The sequence below is a fragment of the Danio aesculapii genome, chromosome 16 (assembly GCF_903798145.1).
Source record: "Danio aesculapii chromosome 16, fDanAes4.1, whole genome shotgun sequence".
NCBI lineage: Eukaryota > Metazoa > Chordata > Actinopteri > Cypriniformes > Danionidae > Danio > Danio aesculapii.
The window spans coordinates 10,777,024-10,796,026 of NC_079450.1; the positions used below are offsets into that span (position 1 = coordinate 10,777,024).

At 35.1% G+C, this 19,003-nt stretch overlaps 1 protein-coding gene across 1 annotated transcript in view; it reads left to right on the forward strand.

The window, feature by feature from the left end:
* ntrk1 (neurotrophic tyrosine kinase, receptor, type 1) overlaps positions 1 to 19,003 on the forward strand; it is a 67,109-nt gene that overhangs the window by 27,257 nt on the left and 20,849 nt on the right. The window contains exons 7-11 of the mRNA XM_056475756.1: positions 2,571 to 2,709; positions 12,101 to 12,433; positions 12,523 to 12,540; positions 15,271 to 15,326; positions 15,412 to 15,514. Of these exons, the coding sequence (XP_056331731.1) occupies positions 2,571 to 2,709; positions 12,101 to 12,433; positions 12,523 to 12,540; positions 15,271 to 15,326; positions 15,412 to 15,514 (649 nt within the window). The remainder of the gene's footprint in view (positions 1 to 2,570; positions 2,710 to 12,100; positions 12,434 to 12,522; positions 12,541 to 15,270; positions 15,327 to 15,411; positions 15,515 to 19,003) is intronic.

Genomic DNA, 19,003 nt, shown 5'->3' on the forward strand with positions numbered 1-19,003 from the left:
CAAACCCAAAAATAAAAACATTCTGTAATAATTTACTCACCCGTCACTTGTTCAAAAGCTGTTGGAGTTTCTTCTCATCTTCTTATATATATATATATATATATATATATATATATATATATATATATATATATATATATATAAACATATATATATATCGTCGTAGGCGGCGGTGAATTAATTATTTATGAATAATGAATTAATTCGTAACAAATTATTTATTTGTAGCCTACCGTTTCAACTACCTGAACAACATGGTCCTTGCTTTACCCATAACCAAATTATAAATAAATAAAGACAAGTTACACACAAATTACCACCTGTCAATTACTTTTTTCCGCAGGACTCTGGCATGAATAGGCAGAGTAATCTGTGTCATTATAATGGCGTCAAACAAACTTGGTTGGTAAAAAAGGTGCACAACCAACAGTATCTGAGGTTTTCACCAAAAACTGACTACAAGTACAAGAGTGAAAGCAAAAGATTGAAGCAGTGTACTGACGCTGTGACACGTTACCTGATGGATTCAAAAGACCGAAGAGTTGTAAAGATTAATTAAATATCACGTTTAACAATGTGAGACGAGAGCCAGATAAACTGTCCGATATGCACTGCTCTCTGCAGTTTTGTGCTCAAAGCACTCAGTGACTGCTGGAGCTCAGACGTGCGCATATGCTGCAGAGCATGCCTGTGTGTGCTTGGTCATGTGTTTTTCAGAAATGTTAGATGAAACGCCAGTGTGGATGTGAATCGTTTTCATTCTAAAATGTCATTTTAAAACTAAGACGTATTAGTGTAAACAGGGTCTAAGTGTGTATTTTTCACGAGCAGGTTGCTGCTGGGACGGGCGGGACGGAAGAACGCGATGCTGGCTCAGCATCATGATGTCTATCAACCATCAATTCAATTCAATTTTCTATTCACCTTTATTTGTATAGCGCTTTTACAATGTAGATTATGTCAAAGCAGCTTCACATGAAAGGTCATAGTAAATTGGAACAGTGTAGTTCAGTTTTTAGTGTTTGAGTTTTCAGTTTAGCTCAGTTCAGTGAGGTATAAAAATCACTACTGAGAGTCCAAACACTGAAGAGCAAATCCAACGATGCGCAGCCCTACAGATCCCGAACCATGCAAGCCAGTGGCGACAGCGGAGAGGGAAAAAAACCACAAATTGGCGATAATGAAGAAAAAAAACCTTGAGAGAAACCAGGCTCAGTTGGGCACGACCATTTTAATTTCTTCGTTGACCAAACGTCTTGTGAAGAGCTGCAGTCTCAGCGGCGCAGGCTGGAAGCTGGCCTCAGCAAAGACTCGTCTGTCTCTGGAGCGTCACAGGAATCAGTCTCATGTTCTCCACTCTTCCATGACCATCACAGTAGCTGCTCAGGATACGGCCTGGTCCAGGATATGGAAAGCTTGGGATCATCTCGTCGTTGGTCTTGGATCGAATCAGTGACTCTGCATAGTATGAGGACCTCAGGAAGAGTATCCCCACGTGGAAATGGAGAATAAAGAGAATAATTAGCGTAGCTGCTGTTCATAGTGTATATAAACAAGATGCAGAAACCTGTGTGGGAACCCGCTAAGTGATGCACTAAGTGTATGCTTTACTAAACAGATAGGTCTTTAATCTAGTTTTGAATTGGGAGAGTGTGCCTGGGCCTCGGACGTTATCAGAAAGGCTATTGCAGAGATTAGGAGCCATAAATGAGAAGGCTCGACCTCCTTTTCTCGACTTTGCTATTCTAGATCAGAAGCCCTAAGTTTCATATATATATATATATATATTGTTTCTGCATATTTAGCCATATATGAACCCCTGTATAAAACTATAGCTAATATATTGTATGTTTGATTGATATGGTTAAAAAAAGGGGGGCACTTTTCAATATTTCAACAAATATATTGCGTATAGGACATATATTTTATATATATAAAACCCAAATATCAACTTGTATGTCATGTACAGTTGAAGTCAGAATTATTAGCCCCCCTTTGATTTTTTTTTTCTTTTTTAAATATTTCCTAAACGATGTTTAACAGAGCAAGGAAATCTTCACAGTATGTTTGATAATATTTTTTCTTCTGGAGAAAGTCTTATTTGTTTTATTTTGGCTAGAATAAAAGCAGTTTTTAATTTTTTAAACACCATTATAAGGTCAACATCATACGCCCCTTTTAAGCTATATATTTTTCGACTGTCTACAGAACAAACCATCGTTATACAATGACTCGCCTAATTACCCTAACCTGTCTAGTTACCTAATTCACCTAGTTAAGCCTTTAAATGTCAATTTAAGCTGTATAGAAGGGTCTTGAAAAATATCTAGTCAAATATTATTTACTGTCATCACGGCAAAGATAAAATAAATCAGTTATTAGAAATGAGTTATTAATACTATTATGTTTAGAAATATGTAGAAAAAAAAATCTCTCCGTTAAACAGAAATTAGGGAAAAAATAAACAGGGGGGCTAATAATTTAGGGGAGCATAACTGGCATAACTTTTAACCAAATGTTGTTCAGTTGTTTACATGCTCAGACAGTTAAACCTGTACTGTTGTCCACAGCAAGGAATCTGGGGATCAACCCTGGAGCTGGTTCTGCACATGAGGAACGTTTCATCTGCTGACAACCTGCACAACCTCACCTGTGAGGCAGAGAATCGTGCTGGAATGGGAGATGCCGTGGTGGAGCTGGACATTGAATGTAAGCAATGACACTTTTTCCTAACTTTTGATGCTGTCGCCTTTCTGAAACAAAAAACTAAATACTTTGCATAAACGTTCGGCAGCACAATTGAATGCAGATGGAAACTTGTTTCTGCATCCGAGTTAAAAAATAAATAAAAGCTGTGTGATGCATAATGTGAAATTGCAAAGATTTAGATTTATCAAGTTGAAATATTTATTTGATTTTATTTATTTAAATTTTTTTAGGATTCTGAATATCAAATAAGCTTTGGCTGTTTCTATAGCAGACCTACATATGTGATTACTAAACCAAATGTTGAACTGACCAACCAAGCCAGAATGAGCCTGAAACCCATGTGTAATGTTTTCTAAATCATTATATTTATATATTTAATTTTTTTATAGTAATATTCAGAAAGAGTAATAATTTATCACTGGGATGTCATTATAGCTCTGAAATAATATTCTAAGTAGTTTTTAATTTTTCCATTTTCCAATTTTTAAAGTTTTAATAATTTTGTCAAATTTTTTATGACTTTTTTATTTCTAAATAATTTCATATTTATTAGTTGTAGGTTTCATTTATTTTTGTTTCTGTTTTAATTCAGTTAAACATTTTTAGAAACGGGGGCGACACGGTGGCTCAGGGGTTAGCACTGTTGCCTTACAGCAAGAAGTTGGCTGGTTTTAGCCCCGGCCGGGTCATTTGGCATTTCTGTGTGGAGTTTGCATGTGGGCTTCCTCCAGGTGCTCTGGTTTCCCCCACAGTCCAAAGACATGCGCTATAGGTGAATTGAATAAGCTAAATTTGTCGTAGTGTATGTGTATGAATGCAAGAGTGTATGAGTGTTTCCCAGTGCTGGTTTTCGGCTGGAAGGGCATCCGCTGTGTAAAACATGTGCTGGATAAGTTGGCTGTTCAATCCACTGGGAGACCCTTGATTAATAAAGGGACTAAGAAATGAATGAATGAATTTTCAGAAACTTATTTCTGTTTAGTTTAATAGTTTTCAGTTATTTTTTTTGTTATGTAATTAAATTTGGCGACACAGTGGTTCAGTGGTTAGGACTGTCACCTCACAGCAAGAAGATTGCTGGTTCGAGCCTCGGCTGGGTCAGTTGGCATTTTTGTGTGGAGTTTGCATATTCTCCCTGCGTTCGCGTGGGTTTCCTCTGGGTGCTCCGGTTTCCCCCACAGTCCAAAGACATGCGGTACAGGTGAATTGGGTAGGCTAAATTGTCTGTAGTGTATGAGTGTGTATGAATGTTTCCCAGAGATGGGTTACAACTGGAAGGGCATTCGCGGAGTTAAAACATGCTGGATAAGTTGGCGGTTCATTTCCCTGTGGCGATCCCGAATCAATAAAGGGACTAAGCCGAAAGGAAAATGAATGAATGAACTAGATATAAATCTAACAAACTAATTACGACCATCTTTAAGTTAGTTTTGTTTAGATGTTTTAATTAATTTCTTATTTCCAGAAACGTCATCCACATCCCTCATTTTTATTAAGTCAAATATTTCCTCAATTTTTGTTATATTTTATTAAATTTTTCTGCTTTATCTTGATATATTTTGTTTATAGTTTGTTTACAATAATAACCCCACTCTTGACCGGGTCAAAAACATAGCAGCAACTGAGATTTTTTCATTGAAAATCCAGCCATACGGCCGCACTCCACACCGCAGCAATTATCAGTGTTTATCACCTCCTCTTCAAAAGAAGAAAAACAGTGCTTGACTTCAGACAAATGTATGGCCATCAGGGGAGCGATAATGACTGTCAGGAAAATGGGATGATAACCGTCTTCAGATCTTGTTTGTTCTCTACTAATGGATTTCTCTCCCCCATAGTCCGGAAATATAATTGTGAGGGCTGATTGGCAGATAGCAAGTGTGGAAGTCTATCAGAATCACATGACTAGTGAAAAACGGCTCGTTTACGGCCACAGCTTAATTAGCACAGAAATTAGCACAGCGGTTATAGCAGTGTGCACACAAAATACTGAGCCATATGGAGGAAAATGAAAATCAGGTTCAGTGTTGACCGTCGATAAACTTACTGTCTACCGAGAAATTTACAGTCGAGTAAGTGCCGAAACTGAAAGATCTTCACAAAAAGTAATAGTCTGAATTAACTTGAGGAAATTATGATCTGGGCGACGCGGTAGCGCAGTAGGTAGTGCTGTTGCCTCATGGCAAGAAGGTCGCTGGTTCGAGCCTCGGCTGTGTCAGTTGGCATATCTGTGTGGAGTTTGCTTGTTTGAGTCAGTTTTTATTTAGGTATTTGGTTTTCATTTTAATTTTTTAGCAATTCCAGTGTATAAATTTACATTTTTTTAATATCTCTACTATTTATATTAACGGTAATATATAGATTTCATATAGCCATTAAATATCATATTATTTCTTTGAACTAGTCTTTATTTTATTTTTTATTTTCACTGTAGAGGTTAAATATGTTGTTTTAAGAATGGTAAATTCCTATTCAATCATGGCTTTAAAATGAAAATTAGTTGTTAATTTGGTTCTAATTGGCCTAATACATCATTATCTTCAGTTGAATATTAAAGAAGATTTTCTGTAAATTCATTACATACAAATGGCACTTTGAGAATCAAAAAAGAATACTGGCATGGCATACATAATGCAGCTTTTTTGGCAGTTTTCACCAATGTGTAGACACATTATGTTCTGAAAAAGTCATGTAGACATGAAACCTTTTCAAAAGAAGTAGTTTTCTTCACTGTCGTCAGGTAAATGTAGCTTTAGACATTTAAGCTGCCAATAGCATTTGCATTTTATCACCAAAAACCACAGTTTAAGCAAAAAAAAAAATTTTCTACTAACTCAGCAGGTACCTTGATGTCAAAATGACATAAAAATATTAAAACACGTTAAATTGCAAATCAATTTGATGTCAACTGACTACCTTTATGTCCAAACAACATCAAAATGACATCTAAAATTGGCATCAAAAGACAATGGCACAATGTTAGACGCCAATTTCATGTTGTTTTAACATCAAGGTAGTTTGCATGCAGTATAGGGATACAAAATCCAGTCTAATTTTGTCATTAAAACTTCCAGATAATTACAAAATTTCTTATATTATAATACTTTTTAGGCCATTACTCTGGTGGTCAAAAGGGCATCAATGTATGGATGTCAAATAGACGTTAAGCTTTTGACATCCAAATCGACTGCCATTTTTGACATGTTTTTTTTTTTGACATCTTGCTTGGCATTTGATGTCAATTGACTGCCTTGATGTCAAAACGACATTAATTTGACATCTAAAATTGACAAAATCCAGTGTAATTTTGTCATTTTAAATTGAAGCTTCCAGATGAATACAAAATTTCTTATATTATAATACTTATGACATTATTTTGGTGGTCAAAAGGGCATCAATGTGTGGATGTCAAAAAGACGTCAAGGTTTTGACATCAAATTGACTGTCATTTCTGACATGATTTTTTGAGGTCATGCTTGATGTTTTGACATCAAGGTGCCCAGTAGGAAAGAAAAAAAGTCTCAAGCATCTTAGATTTTCAACAGGTAAACAAATTAACAGCAAATTTTCAACAAACCCAGACGCCAATCGATAACATAATGCCTATATAGCTTTAGTTACAGCCTCAGCATTCTGTACTTACATCTAACTATAGCTCCAGATGAAGACATCCACCTTCGCCCGCCTACCTTAACTGCAACCCAATAATTGGATTCAATTATTTAATTCCACTTGATTACCACAATTAGCGTAGTTCACAGATGGCTCTCCAACCGCTCAACCGCTAACATGGGGTCGGTCTAACGAGGATGGTTCTTCATTCGTGAACTCCAGGCCACGACACAAATGACTGTGATTCTCCGAGCGCAGCACTTTTCCACAGACAGGTCACGGGTTAAGAGCAGAGAAATGGTTATGGAGCATCAGCATCTTCTCCCGGCTAAAAGAAACCATTTCCTGCATCCCACCTTCAAGTGCCTCTTGTGGTTGGGTCCCCTAAACAGATAGAGATTTATTATTTATAACAGGTCAACAGGTTTACTGTAAAGATGGAGCACATTGATTCATTGAGAAAAAAAAATGATGATGGATGCGTCAATTATTTGAGCTATTCTAGATATAGGCGAGCATTATTTATATAGGAACATTATTGGGCTTTTTTAACAAACTGTTCAATGATTTTTGACCAATTTGATTATACATTTGATTCAGCTCATAGGGAAGCTTATCAAAAGCAGTGACTGAGAAACAATAGCTGAGTAACTTCAATGTTGCAAAAGTAAAATACTTTTAGAAATCTGCTTTATTAAGTTTTAGTGGGGGAAAATAAAACACAAATGAAAACATGAACACATATAAATCACAAAAAACAATGGAAATAATATAAATATATTTAAAAAATATATATATATTATTTCAAATAATTATTGAAGTCAATAACAGGTCTGTTGTAAATACTTTGATTAACTGCATGTATTTTGATAAATGTACTGATTGTCTTTAAATTTTATATTATTTTATAGTAATTGTATTACTAATTTCCTTTTTATATTACTAATTAGACATTAAAATAATTAATTCTGAGCTATTTTCACTAATATTGCAATACTAATATCACTAATATATTACTAGCATTTCAATCACATATCAAAATAAAGAACATTATATTAATATTTTTGTATAAATTGTTGTATTATTTTATTGTAAATTATTTAGGATTGCACTCTAAATCAATAATTTTATTTAATTATTTTAATATTTATTATTTTGTGCACAATTTATTTTTGTGACAGTCCTACTCATTAATTAATCAATAATAATAATTAATCAATAATTTACAGATTGTCTTTAAACATTATATATATATTATATTATATTATATTATATTATATTATATTATATTATATTATATTATATTATATTATATTATATTATATTATATTATATTATATTATATTAAAACTAATATCACTAATATATTATTAATATTTCAACCACATATCTAAATAAAGAACATTATATAACTATATTTGCACAAACTGTATTATTTTATTGTAAATTATTTAAGATTGCACTCTAAATCAATAATTTTATTGAATTATTTTAATATTTATTATTTTGTGCACAATTTATTTTTGTGACAGTCCGAGTCAATAATTAATCAATAATAAAAATTAATCAATAATTTACCGATTGTCTTTAAACATTATATTATATTATATTATATTATGTTTTATTATATTATATTATATTATACTATTTTAAAACTAATATCACTATTAGTCTGTCTACCTTATGAACAGTTAAATATTCCCCTACTGTGCAATAAATATGTGCAATACTTTCTCATACGCACTTGTACACAGCACCTTATAACCTGTATATTTATAACAATCTGTGCATACAACTCAACATCCAGGTTTCTTGACTAACTGCATCTCCGTTTAATGTTTATTATTTTTATTTTATTTTTTCAGAGTTATTTTTATGTTGTCACTTGTCACTTTATGTACACTGGAAGCTTCTGTAGCCAAAACAAATTGCTTGTGTGTGTGAAGCACACTTGGCAATAAAACTGATTCTGATTCTGATTCTAATATATTACTAATATTTCAACCACATATCTAAATAAAGAACATTATATTACTATATTTGCATAAACTGTATTATTTTATTGTAAATAATTTAAGATTGCACTAAGAACTAAGAACAAAACAAAAAAAATCCTTAATTTTATTGTATTATTGTTTTATTTATAATTTTGTGCACATAATTCCTGATTGTGACAGTGCCAGTCAATAATTAATCAATAATTTACTGATTGTCTTATCATTTATATTGGAACTTTATGGGGATTTTTTTAATAAACTGTGCAATGATTTTTGACCATTTTGATTATGCATCTGATTCAGCTCATAGAAAAGCTTATCAAAAGCAGTGACTGGGAATCAATAGCTGAGTAACTTTAATGTTGCAAAAGTAAAATAAAGCACTCAGTCAAGTTTACCTTATTTTGTACATTGGATTCCACTTTAATGAAAATATATTAAACAAACTCGATTAATGTAACTATTTAGAAGAAAACGGCATGTTTTACTATAGATTTTAGGCCTAGGGCGCCCCCATCTTGGAATGTCACTGTGAATGACGTCACAGGGTTGGTTCTGTTCACTAAGCAGAACAGATACAATGGAAGTAAATGAGACTATAAAGCCTAATTTAACCCAATGCGTGAAGTTGTGGACGTGGAGCTGCTGCAAATACAAGCTTCAGATGTGTGTCTAATTTAAAATATGTATATTTATTCTATTTTTATTTATTTCCCTTTTAATTAACAATCATTTGATGCGCTTTACTTCACTCTATTTATTACGCTGCCTGACTACCTGTCTGTGAGTTTAACGGGCTGAACACAGACACTGGACAGCCTAATTTAACCTAATCCATGAAGTTGTGGACGTGCATCACAGAGCTGGTGCAAATCCAACAAATACAATCATTTAAGTGTCTTAAGTTGTGTATTTTTCTTTTGTTAATACCTTTCATTTGATGCGCTGTGCTCCACTTTCTCTCGCCGCTCCAGCACTGTCTGACGAGGGGATTTACATTCAGACTAATGCAACGATTAAAATCATACATTATTTGAATTCTGCCAAAGGCATTCAGAATATGTGTGCTACCCAAATAATGACAAAGTAAGTCTTTGAAAACGGGTTTCTCAAGCCAGGTGGCGCATTACACCAGGGGCTCATCTCATGTTTCCAAAATGCATCACAAACTGCTTGAGAAACTGTTCTACTATGTATTGGTGATCAAAATAAATGATGTTCAATAAGATGTACTTGTGTTTACTAACTGTTTGTTCAGTTAAACATGAATTTTGAACTGTAGGCCAAAATGTAATTTTAAGTTATTTGATTTTCTTTTCTTGGCTTATTTTCCTTTTTTAGCACCATGGTCAACTGCTGTTCTGCTTATCGGCGCTTAATGCATGCATTAAATTAAATGAAATATAATAATAACATAAGACACTATATAATAACCAGCGGTTTCCAATGTTATTACTTGATTGAATGGGCGTTATCAGTGGTTTTCAGCTGATAGGTATGGGCCAGTAGGGGCCTTCTGTGCTTACTAGTAGGTTTAGAAGGCTGTTATCATCCATCCACATGGTTAATCTGCTGTAAATCGCATACGGCTGCGGCCAGAAGTTAACGAGAATTATTTATATTTTTTATTAAATTTCCCATTTATTGTATTTTATTAATGTCTACCCCTACCCCAACCCTAAACCCAGCCGTTACAGTAATGTAAAAACAGATCTGGATCTGGAGTCTTCTCTATTAGTATAGCTGATTAACCATGTGGATGGATGATAACAGCCTTCTGAGCCTATCAGTATCTTTCCCATATCTATCAGCTGATAACCACTGATACCATTCAATCGTGTGATAACATTCGAATCGGGTGATAATAACACATTACTTTTACAACTACTTCATAATTCAACATTCATAATTATCACATTGCAGATCTGCACATTTTTACTAGCTGGACTTTTCTATTTAATTATATGTACATTTTATTTCAATTCAGTTCTTTTCTTTTTTCTGCTGTATACTAAGGCCCAATCCTACCCCTTAGCGATTCCCCTTACGCTTTATTTTGTGCGTTCACGTGTAGGGTTAGGGGTGTCCCAATTCTCTACCCCTTCAAATGGAGATTTTTAGATTTACACACTCAAAACCAAAGGGTAAGAAATTTCCCAGAATACACCAGCCACAACAGCAGCATGGCTGCACCCGGAAGTCAGGAGATGCACAAATTAGTATTTTTTGTCATTATTACGAATTTTTACAAAAACAAGCACATGTTTTAATATATTCATAACCGCGATCATGTTTTACCGTCATGCTTTTTTTTAAAAAAATGCTAAAATAAAAAACGTTAGATTACGCTATCTAAAATCCATAATAATAACTCCTGTACAGCAGTCCCACAATATTCTGACACTCAATGACACTCGAATACCCTGTCAGAAAGGTCTAGTGGCCAGGAATGAGCTTTTTACAGTGTCTGCTAAAATGTTAAGGTTGTTTTCATGTTTACATAGATGAATATGGCCAGGGTGTAAATGCACAGTACAGCTTCGATCTTATAGCCACATTATATCATTATGATAACATAACACATGCCTTCAGTGATTTCCTGAAGATTAATACCAAAAAGATAACAAAACTGGAATACCTACAGCAGTCGCTGTCTTCGATCTCATATGAAGTAAGAGATTGCATGACATATGATGATGTGTGCAGGTGTTGTAGTGCTGTGCCTTTTCTTAGAGGTAAATTTTGAAGCCATTCCCCTTCACACTCTGTTTCAAGGGCCAAGGGGAAGGGGAAAGAGTACAAAAATAGAATTGGGATTGGGCCAGTGTAAATCTACAACAAAGTCTTTTTACATATTTAATCTTTTGTTTTTGTTTTCTATAGCTATATTTATTTTCTATATCTAATGAATATCTACATTTTGTTTCTATTTTGTTCCATAATTAATTCTTTACTAATAATCTTGTTTTAAGGTAACAGGCTGTTTCACTGCATATCATACTGTGTATGTGACAAATAAACTTAGAGTTTTGAATTATAAGTAATACACAGTTAAAGTCAAATTTATTAGCCCACCTGTGAAAGTTTAATTCATTTAAAAATATTTCCCAACTAATTTCTTTTTTCTTTGCCATGGTGACACTGCAAAATATTTTTCTACTTATTCTGCAAGATGCTTGTATTCAGTTTTAATTTACAGACTATATATATATATATTATATATATATATATAATTATTTTTGGAGGGGGGTTTTCACCTTTTATTGGAAATGATAATGAAGGTTACAGACAGGAAAGCATTGGAAGCAGATAGAGGGGAAGGATCTGCAAAGGACCTCGAGCCGGGAATCGAAATCAGGTCGCCGTGAGCACCACGGTGCTATATGTCGGCGCACTTACTGTTACCACTACGCTATTGGCACTGACTTAATTTGAAGACTTAACTAGGTTATTACAGTACGTTAACTAGGCAAGCTAGGATAAAGCCAAGCTATTGGATAACAGTGCTTTGTTCTGTAGAAAATCAAAAAAATAATTGTTCTGAAGGGGACTAATAATATTGAAAAAACTTTAATTAAAACTGCTTTTATTCCAGCCAAAATAAAACAAATATGACTCTCTCAGTAAAAAATATTTTAGGAAATTCTGTGAAAAATTCCTTGCTCTGTTAAACATCATTTAGGAAATATTTGAAAAATAAATCAACAGGAGAGCTAATCTTTTTGCCTTCAACTATATGAGTCTCATTGCACTTACATGTGATCTCCCTGTCTGTGTTCCAGTTCCAGTGCGGATCATATTTCTCAAAAACCCAGAATCTCAACATCACTGGTGTTTCCCGTTCGCTGTAGACAGCAATCCTCCCGCCAGCATCAAATGGCTGTACAACAACATGCCTCTCACTGAGACCCGCTATGCCTACACTGAACTCATCAGAGACGCCTATGACGGCTCGCTGCAACACGGCTGTCTGTTCCTTAACAAACCCACTCATCTCAACAACGGCAACTACACACTCATCGTGAAGAACAAACTGGGTAGAGACCAGAGAACAGTCAGAGCCAAGTTCATGGACAATCCTTTCGACCCATTTGACCCAGAGGGCATCATTCCTGGTGAGGGCACTTCATCTAAATGATATTATGTCAAAGGTGTGATGCATTGAGTAATTTTTTGCTGTATTCTCTCTTATTTCACATGCCAGTCCTCAATGACGACCCAAGTAAGTTACTCTGTACAAGGTTAAATGTCTAAATGTTGTTAAAAGGGCTAGTTTACACAAAAACTGTCAACATTTACTCACCCTTACTGACTTTTTCTTCTGTGGAATAAAAAAAGAGAATATTAACTTGGAAAACTGTAACCATTCACTTCCATAGTATTTGGTTTTCCTATTATGGAAGTCAATGGTTACAGGTTTTCAGCATTCCTCAAAATATCTTATTTAGTATTCAACAGAGGAAAGAAACTCAAAGGGCTCTATCATACAAACGGCACAATAAGGCTCAAGATATGTTTGGTGCGATTTGTTGTTATTTTCAGACCAGCGCAACCCTAATTTTCATGTTCTACGGCACGTTATTTAAATAGCAAATCCATTTGCACCACTTTTGGGACTCATGGGTGTGCCAGTCTGAAAAGGAGGTGTGTTAAGGCGCATTGTTGAGGCACTAAAATAGACCGCACCATTAACCAACTAAAAGCAGGTCTAAAGTCCAGCACGGAGCATGTTAGTTATGCACCTGTGCAGGTCCAAACGCTTACACATTGCTTTATACACACAGTATGTACAGCAATACACAAATATCTTTACATATGCAAAAAAAATTACAATGTTACAAAAATTTTCTACATAAATATAAAAAAACATTTATATAAAAACCATTACCACCTACTGACTCTTCCACAACTGACTCTGAAAGTGAATGTGAGATGAGACTCTGATAGATGTAATGCACGTTAAAACAGACCCATAACTCATTAAGAGAATAAGCACAACCCTGTTAGACCATGTGCCAGAGCGCAGAGCGTATTTTTCCATCCTTAAAATAGACACGCCCTTAATGCTTTTGGAGGGGTGTTCTGATGTAAACTATGGCTAATTTTATATTGTTTGCTGTTTGTACTGTAATTTGTTGACAAATCATGTCATTGTGATACAGAAAGGAAAGGACAGCACTGCATAGCACAAAGAAAAAACAAAACAAAAGTACAAATGTGAACACAGGACAATCTCCTTTAAGATGCACCTTCATAAGAAAAAGTCAAGATTCACCTGGGAGAAATGTATTCCAGTTTTTCTCAGTAGTTTTGGTGCATTTCTCACAACATGATTTACATTTGCACAACTGTTAATGCATTTCTCAAAACAATTAGTTCAAACTGCAAAACCTAGATGATGAACTGCAAAAGCGTCTCACTTGCTCAAAATGGAGAGCTCATTCCTCAAAAGCAAGTATTGATGTCTATGAAAGTGTTAGTGTCATCAAGATGAAAAGTCCTGACACCATTATTTATGAACAAGATAGTCAAATGGTTTTGTCATGTTCTCATTATGACAGTTTACTCTGTAAATGTTTTCCAATGCAAAAAAGGCAGATTTTGGTGACACTTGCTGAAAATGCTCAAGACAGCACTATATACTATTTGCACAGCCATGAAAACTACAGTAAAGTTGGACATCATTGCATTTAGTGAGGTATCTGAGTACAAGACACTGAATATGTGTTCACCTTTTTTCTGCAGATGCTCTTTGCAATTCTAATTTATTCACAGCATTGTGCAAAAGAATAAATAGACCCTTATTTACAACAAACAAAATTCCTTCGGGTAGAGCTGTGCACAACTGTAAACAAGTCCCTTTAGTACATATTGGAACCGAACCTACAATATACACAGGTCTGTAAATCATTCATCAAATTGGTCAATTTATAATTTATAAAAGTAGATTGATAGATTTTGACAGTTTGTATGTAATGACTCAAGTAATGAAATGAGGACTATTTTTTTGATTATTCGGCATTCGTAAGTTTAGTTAATTTTGACTGACATGACATAAGCAAATGATAATGTTATAAACAGCAGAGAGTTGTATGAAAGCGATTGATGCATGTCCAAAAACATTTGCAATTTGTTGGAAGGAATGAGAAACTGCTACTATGATGTGCACAAATGAGTAATTGTTTTGAGAAATGCATGAACTGTTGTGCAAATGTAAACAGTGTTGTGAGAAATGCACCAAAGCCACTGAGAAAAACTGTAGAAAGATTTAGAAAAAAAGGCTATATAAAATGCATAGAAAAATGAATTATGACAAAATATTAGGACAACTTGTTCAGCCATTTTGCATGTAAAGACTTAAGCCATGAACAAGTGATTAAATGTTGTGGGGGGTGAGACTATTCAACAGAGACAAATGTAATACAATTTGATCAACATGACATAAGCAATTGACAATGTAGGAAACAGCAGAGAACTGCACATTTGCATGGATGTACAAAAGCATTTGCAGCTTGATCAAAGGAATGAGAATCTGCTTTTTTGATGTGCACAAGTGACACAATGATGTGAAGATTGAACTGGGAGTTTTGAAGATTTCAATTCTGATTTAAGTACCAAATCCACTGAGAAAAACTGTAATAAGAATTGTTTCTTGAGAAGCAGATCATCATATTAAAATGATATCTGATAGATCACGTGACAGAGAAGACTGTATTTATGATGCTGAAAATTCAGCCATGAATCACAGGAATAAATTACAGGCTAAAATATATTTACACAGCCTTTTTAAATTGAAATATTATTTCACCTAATTCCAGTTTTTACTCTATTTTTGATCAATTTTTATAAAAATACAACTCTTCTTCTAAAAACAACTTATAATATCATGCAGCATGTGAAAATCGTTCAATTGTTCATTGAAGTAACATTTCAATAAATCCTTCGACATTAGCAGCTCCCACTAACCAATCAACGGAGACGGAGAAACTGGAGAGCAGAGTGTTTGGGGTAAGAGACGAGTCACAGACAATGTATAACCGATTTTTTTTAACATCTGTTCTCAATCTAACTGTGTCCATTTGTATGTCCACAGGTGTCAGTAGCGGTGGGTCTCGCTGTGTTTGCTTGCACATTTCTGCTCATCATGGTTATTGTCATCAATAAATGTGGACAGCACTCCAAGTTTGGCATCCACCGTAAGTTTTTCTGCCAAATACAGGCTTAAAAGTCTAAATAAAATCATAGTCTTATTATATTCTCAATGCATGTCCCTGGTTTAATTGTGCATGTCGTTCCAGCTTATCTTTTTCTCTTCCTGACTTTAATTCACCATCCATCCAATTTTTGCACACATTTATTTTACATTTCTTAAAAGCTCTTATGGTCTACTCTACACACTGAAGGGAACATATATTTGTTATGATTGATTATTTATTTTGCAGGTTCACGTAAATACAGTTGAAGTCAGAATTATTAGCCCCCTGTATATTTTTTTCCCCCCAAATTTCTGTTTAACGGACAGAAGATTTTTTTTTTTTCAACACATTTCTAAACATAATCGTTTTAATATTCCATTTCTAATAACGGATTTCTTTTGTCTTTGCCATGATGACAGTACATAATATACTAGATAGCTTTCAAGAAGTAGTATTCAGCTTTAAATGACATTTAAAGGCTTCACTAGGTTAATTAGGCAAGTTAATTAGGCAAGTCATTGTATAACGATGGTTTGTTCTGTAGACAATCAAAGTGGGCTAATAATATTGACCTAAAAATTTTTTTAAAAAATTAAAAGTTGCTTTTATTCTAGCCGAAATTAAACAAATAAGACTTTCTCCAGAAGAAAAAATATTATCAGACATACTGAGAAAAATTCCTTGCTTTGTTAAACATCATTTAGGAAATATTTGAAAAAGAATTCACAGGAGGGTGAATAATATTGACTTTAACTATATTACTGATCTAAATTCTTGACCTTCAAAGTCAGTTTTTGTGCATGACTGCATGCTCATAAAAACACATTAGCACCACAGTACACGCCAACTCAAGTTATAAGATATATAACTTGTTACTTCTTGTTTGTTTTTTTTATAAAGCTTAAAGTTGGTATGAAACTAAAGTTAACATTGTACTTTTTTCCCATATCATGACTTGAAACGGTTCTGAAATTAGACCAAAAAAAAAATTTCATACTTTGGGAACTAATTGGATCACTGGAAAATGGGCATGGCTAACAAAATGGAGGAAAATTGATGAAAAGAAGAAAGTAGAGCAAAAATAAAACCCGTACTGATAGTCCCGCGCCCTAAAGCCATTCTATGTGACCAGAAGTGAAAAAAGTAGTTTCGAAACTTTCAAGGGGGGGAATGAAGGTTATGGCGTTAAATTCAAGATTATAAGGACAAATGAATTTTTACAAAATAATGACATGCACCGATACGTCCTTTATAACAAGCACTATTATACACTCACTGGCCACTTTATTAGGTACACTTGTCCAACTACTTGTTACCTCAAATTTCTAATCAACCAATCACATGGCAGCAACTCAATACATTTAGGCAGGTAGACATGGTCAAGACGATCTGCTGCAGTTCAAACGGAGCATCAGAATGGGGAAGAAAGGTGATTTAAGTGACTTTGAACATGGTATGGTTGTTGGTGCCAGACTGGCTGGTCTGAGTTTTTCAAAAACTACTGATCTACTGGAATTTTCACACACAACCATCACTAGGGTTTAGAGAGAATGGTCTGAATAAGAGAAAATATCCAGTGAGCTGCAGTTCTCTGGGTGCAAATGCCTTGTTGATGCCAGAGGTCAGAGGAGAATGGCCAGACTGGTTTAAGATGATAGAAAGGCAACAGTATCTCAAATAACCACTCGTTACAACCGAGGTATGCAGAAGAGCATCTCTGAATACACAACACGTCCAACCTTGAGGCGGATGGGCTACAGCAGCAGAAGACCACATCGGGTGTTTCCTGTCAGCTAAGAACAGGAAACTGCCGCAACAATTTGCTCAAGCTCAGCAAAATTGGACAATAGAAGATTGGAAAAACATTGCCTGGTCTGATGAGTCTCAATTTCTGCCGCGACATTCGGATGGTAGGGTCAGAATTTGGCATCAACAACATGAAAGCATGGATCCATCCTGCCTTGTATCAACGGTTCAGGCTGGTGGTGGTGGTATAATGGTGTGAGGGATATTTTCTCGGCACACTTTGGCCACCAATTGAGCATTGTGTCAATGCTACAGTCTACCTGAGTATTGTTGTTGACCATGTCCATCCCTTTATTACAACAGTGTACCCATCTTCTGATGGCTACTTCCAGCAAGATAACGCGCAAATTATCTCAGACTGGTTTCTTTCCCAGTATTGGGTTGCAGCTGGAAGGACATCTGCAGTGTAAAACATACGCTGGATAAGTTGGCAGTTCATTCCGCTGTGATGACCCCTCATGAATAACGGGACTAAGCCGAAAGAAAATGAATAAATGAATGAATGAATCTCCTTTTATAATATCTGAAATGGATCCTTTCACATTTCTCTCAGAAGCAGTAGTCACCATAGTTGGCAAACTTAGAGCTCAGTAAATGGGCGAGTACAACAATAATTTTTACAGTCCTATTTGCCAAAATAATAAAAGAAAAACTCCACTATAGTGTTATCGAGACTTTCAGAAAAAGGAAAAAATAGTGTGAGACTGATAACGGCAGCCAGAAGAGAAAACAACGTCAAATGTGTTTATCTCGCCTCCATAGATGCTTCATTACAAACACCTCGCATAAGCGGTATTTTGTTTTTGTAAATTAAAGCAAATATGATTTAATGCATACATAAATGCAAATAAATATACTTAAAAAAATCTAAATATTAAAAACTTTCAAGGATTTAAGATGCTGATGACTGTTAAACATGTCATAAGAGTCTTGTGAAATCATTGGAACAGCACCAGAGTGACACAATAATTAAATGAACTATCCCTTTAAACAAGCCAGAGACAGCACAATCACAGCCCATGCCAAAAAAAAGCGACTTCTCCATTATTATTTTGGAGTTCCACAGGAGGCATTGTGTTGCTTTTAAGTAATGCACAAAAAAGGCAGCGAAATACGGTCTCTTGGAAGCTGTAACTTTGTACAGTGTCAGCCTAACAGCTCGGCAAAGTGCTGCCAGGTCTTAATTACAGCATGCAAAGTAAATAGCATCGGGAGCCCCAGCCGCGAGCGAGCCATTAAAGAAGAGTGATGGAGCCAGGCTTTTCAGGTCCACTCGCTCCGTTCACAAAGTGCCTAAGTGGACCTGATTGCCTCCCTCCCCTCTCGCCCTCTATTCCCTACGTTCCTCTTCTCTGCCCAGTCTGGGGTCTCTCTGTGGTTATAGCCTGAGTGGATTTCGTGATTTGTAGGAGAAGCTTTTTGCGTTTAATTCTGCTTCCTAAAACTGGGATCAAGTCAACAATCTGCTGAGTGTCTGTTGTGTCAGTGTGTGCGCTTGTTGTCAGTTTTAGATAACACTCTGTTCGTGCTGTTTGTCAAGGCAAGCATCACTCGTACTGATTCTCGCACTTATAGGGTTAGCCATCTGAACTAAATCCTAACCTCAAGTGTTAAATTACACTATGTAATCATTTGCGCCACATGATATCTCCAGTCCTGCAGCTTGTTGAGGAAAGTTGACTA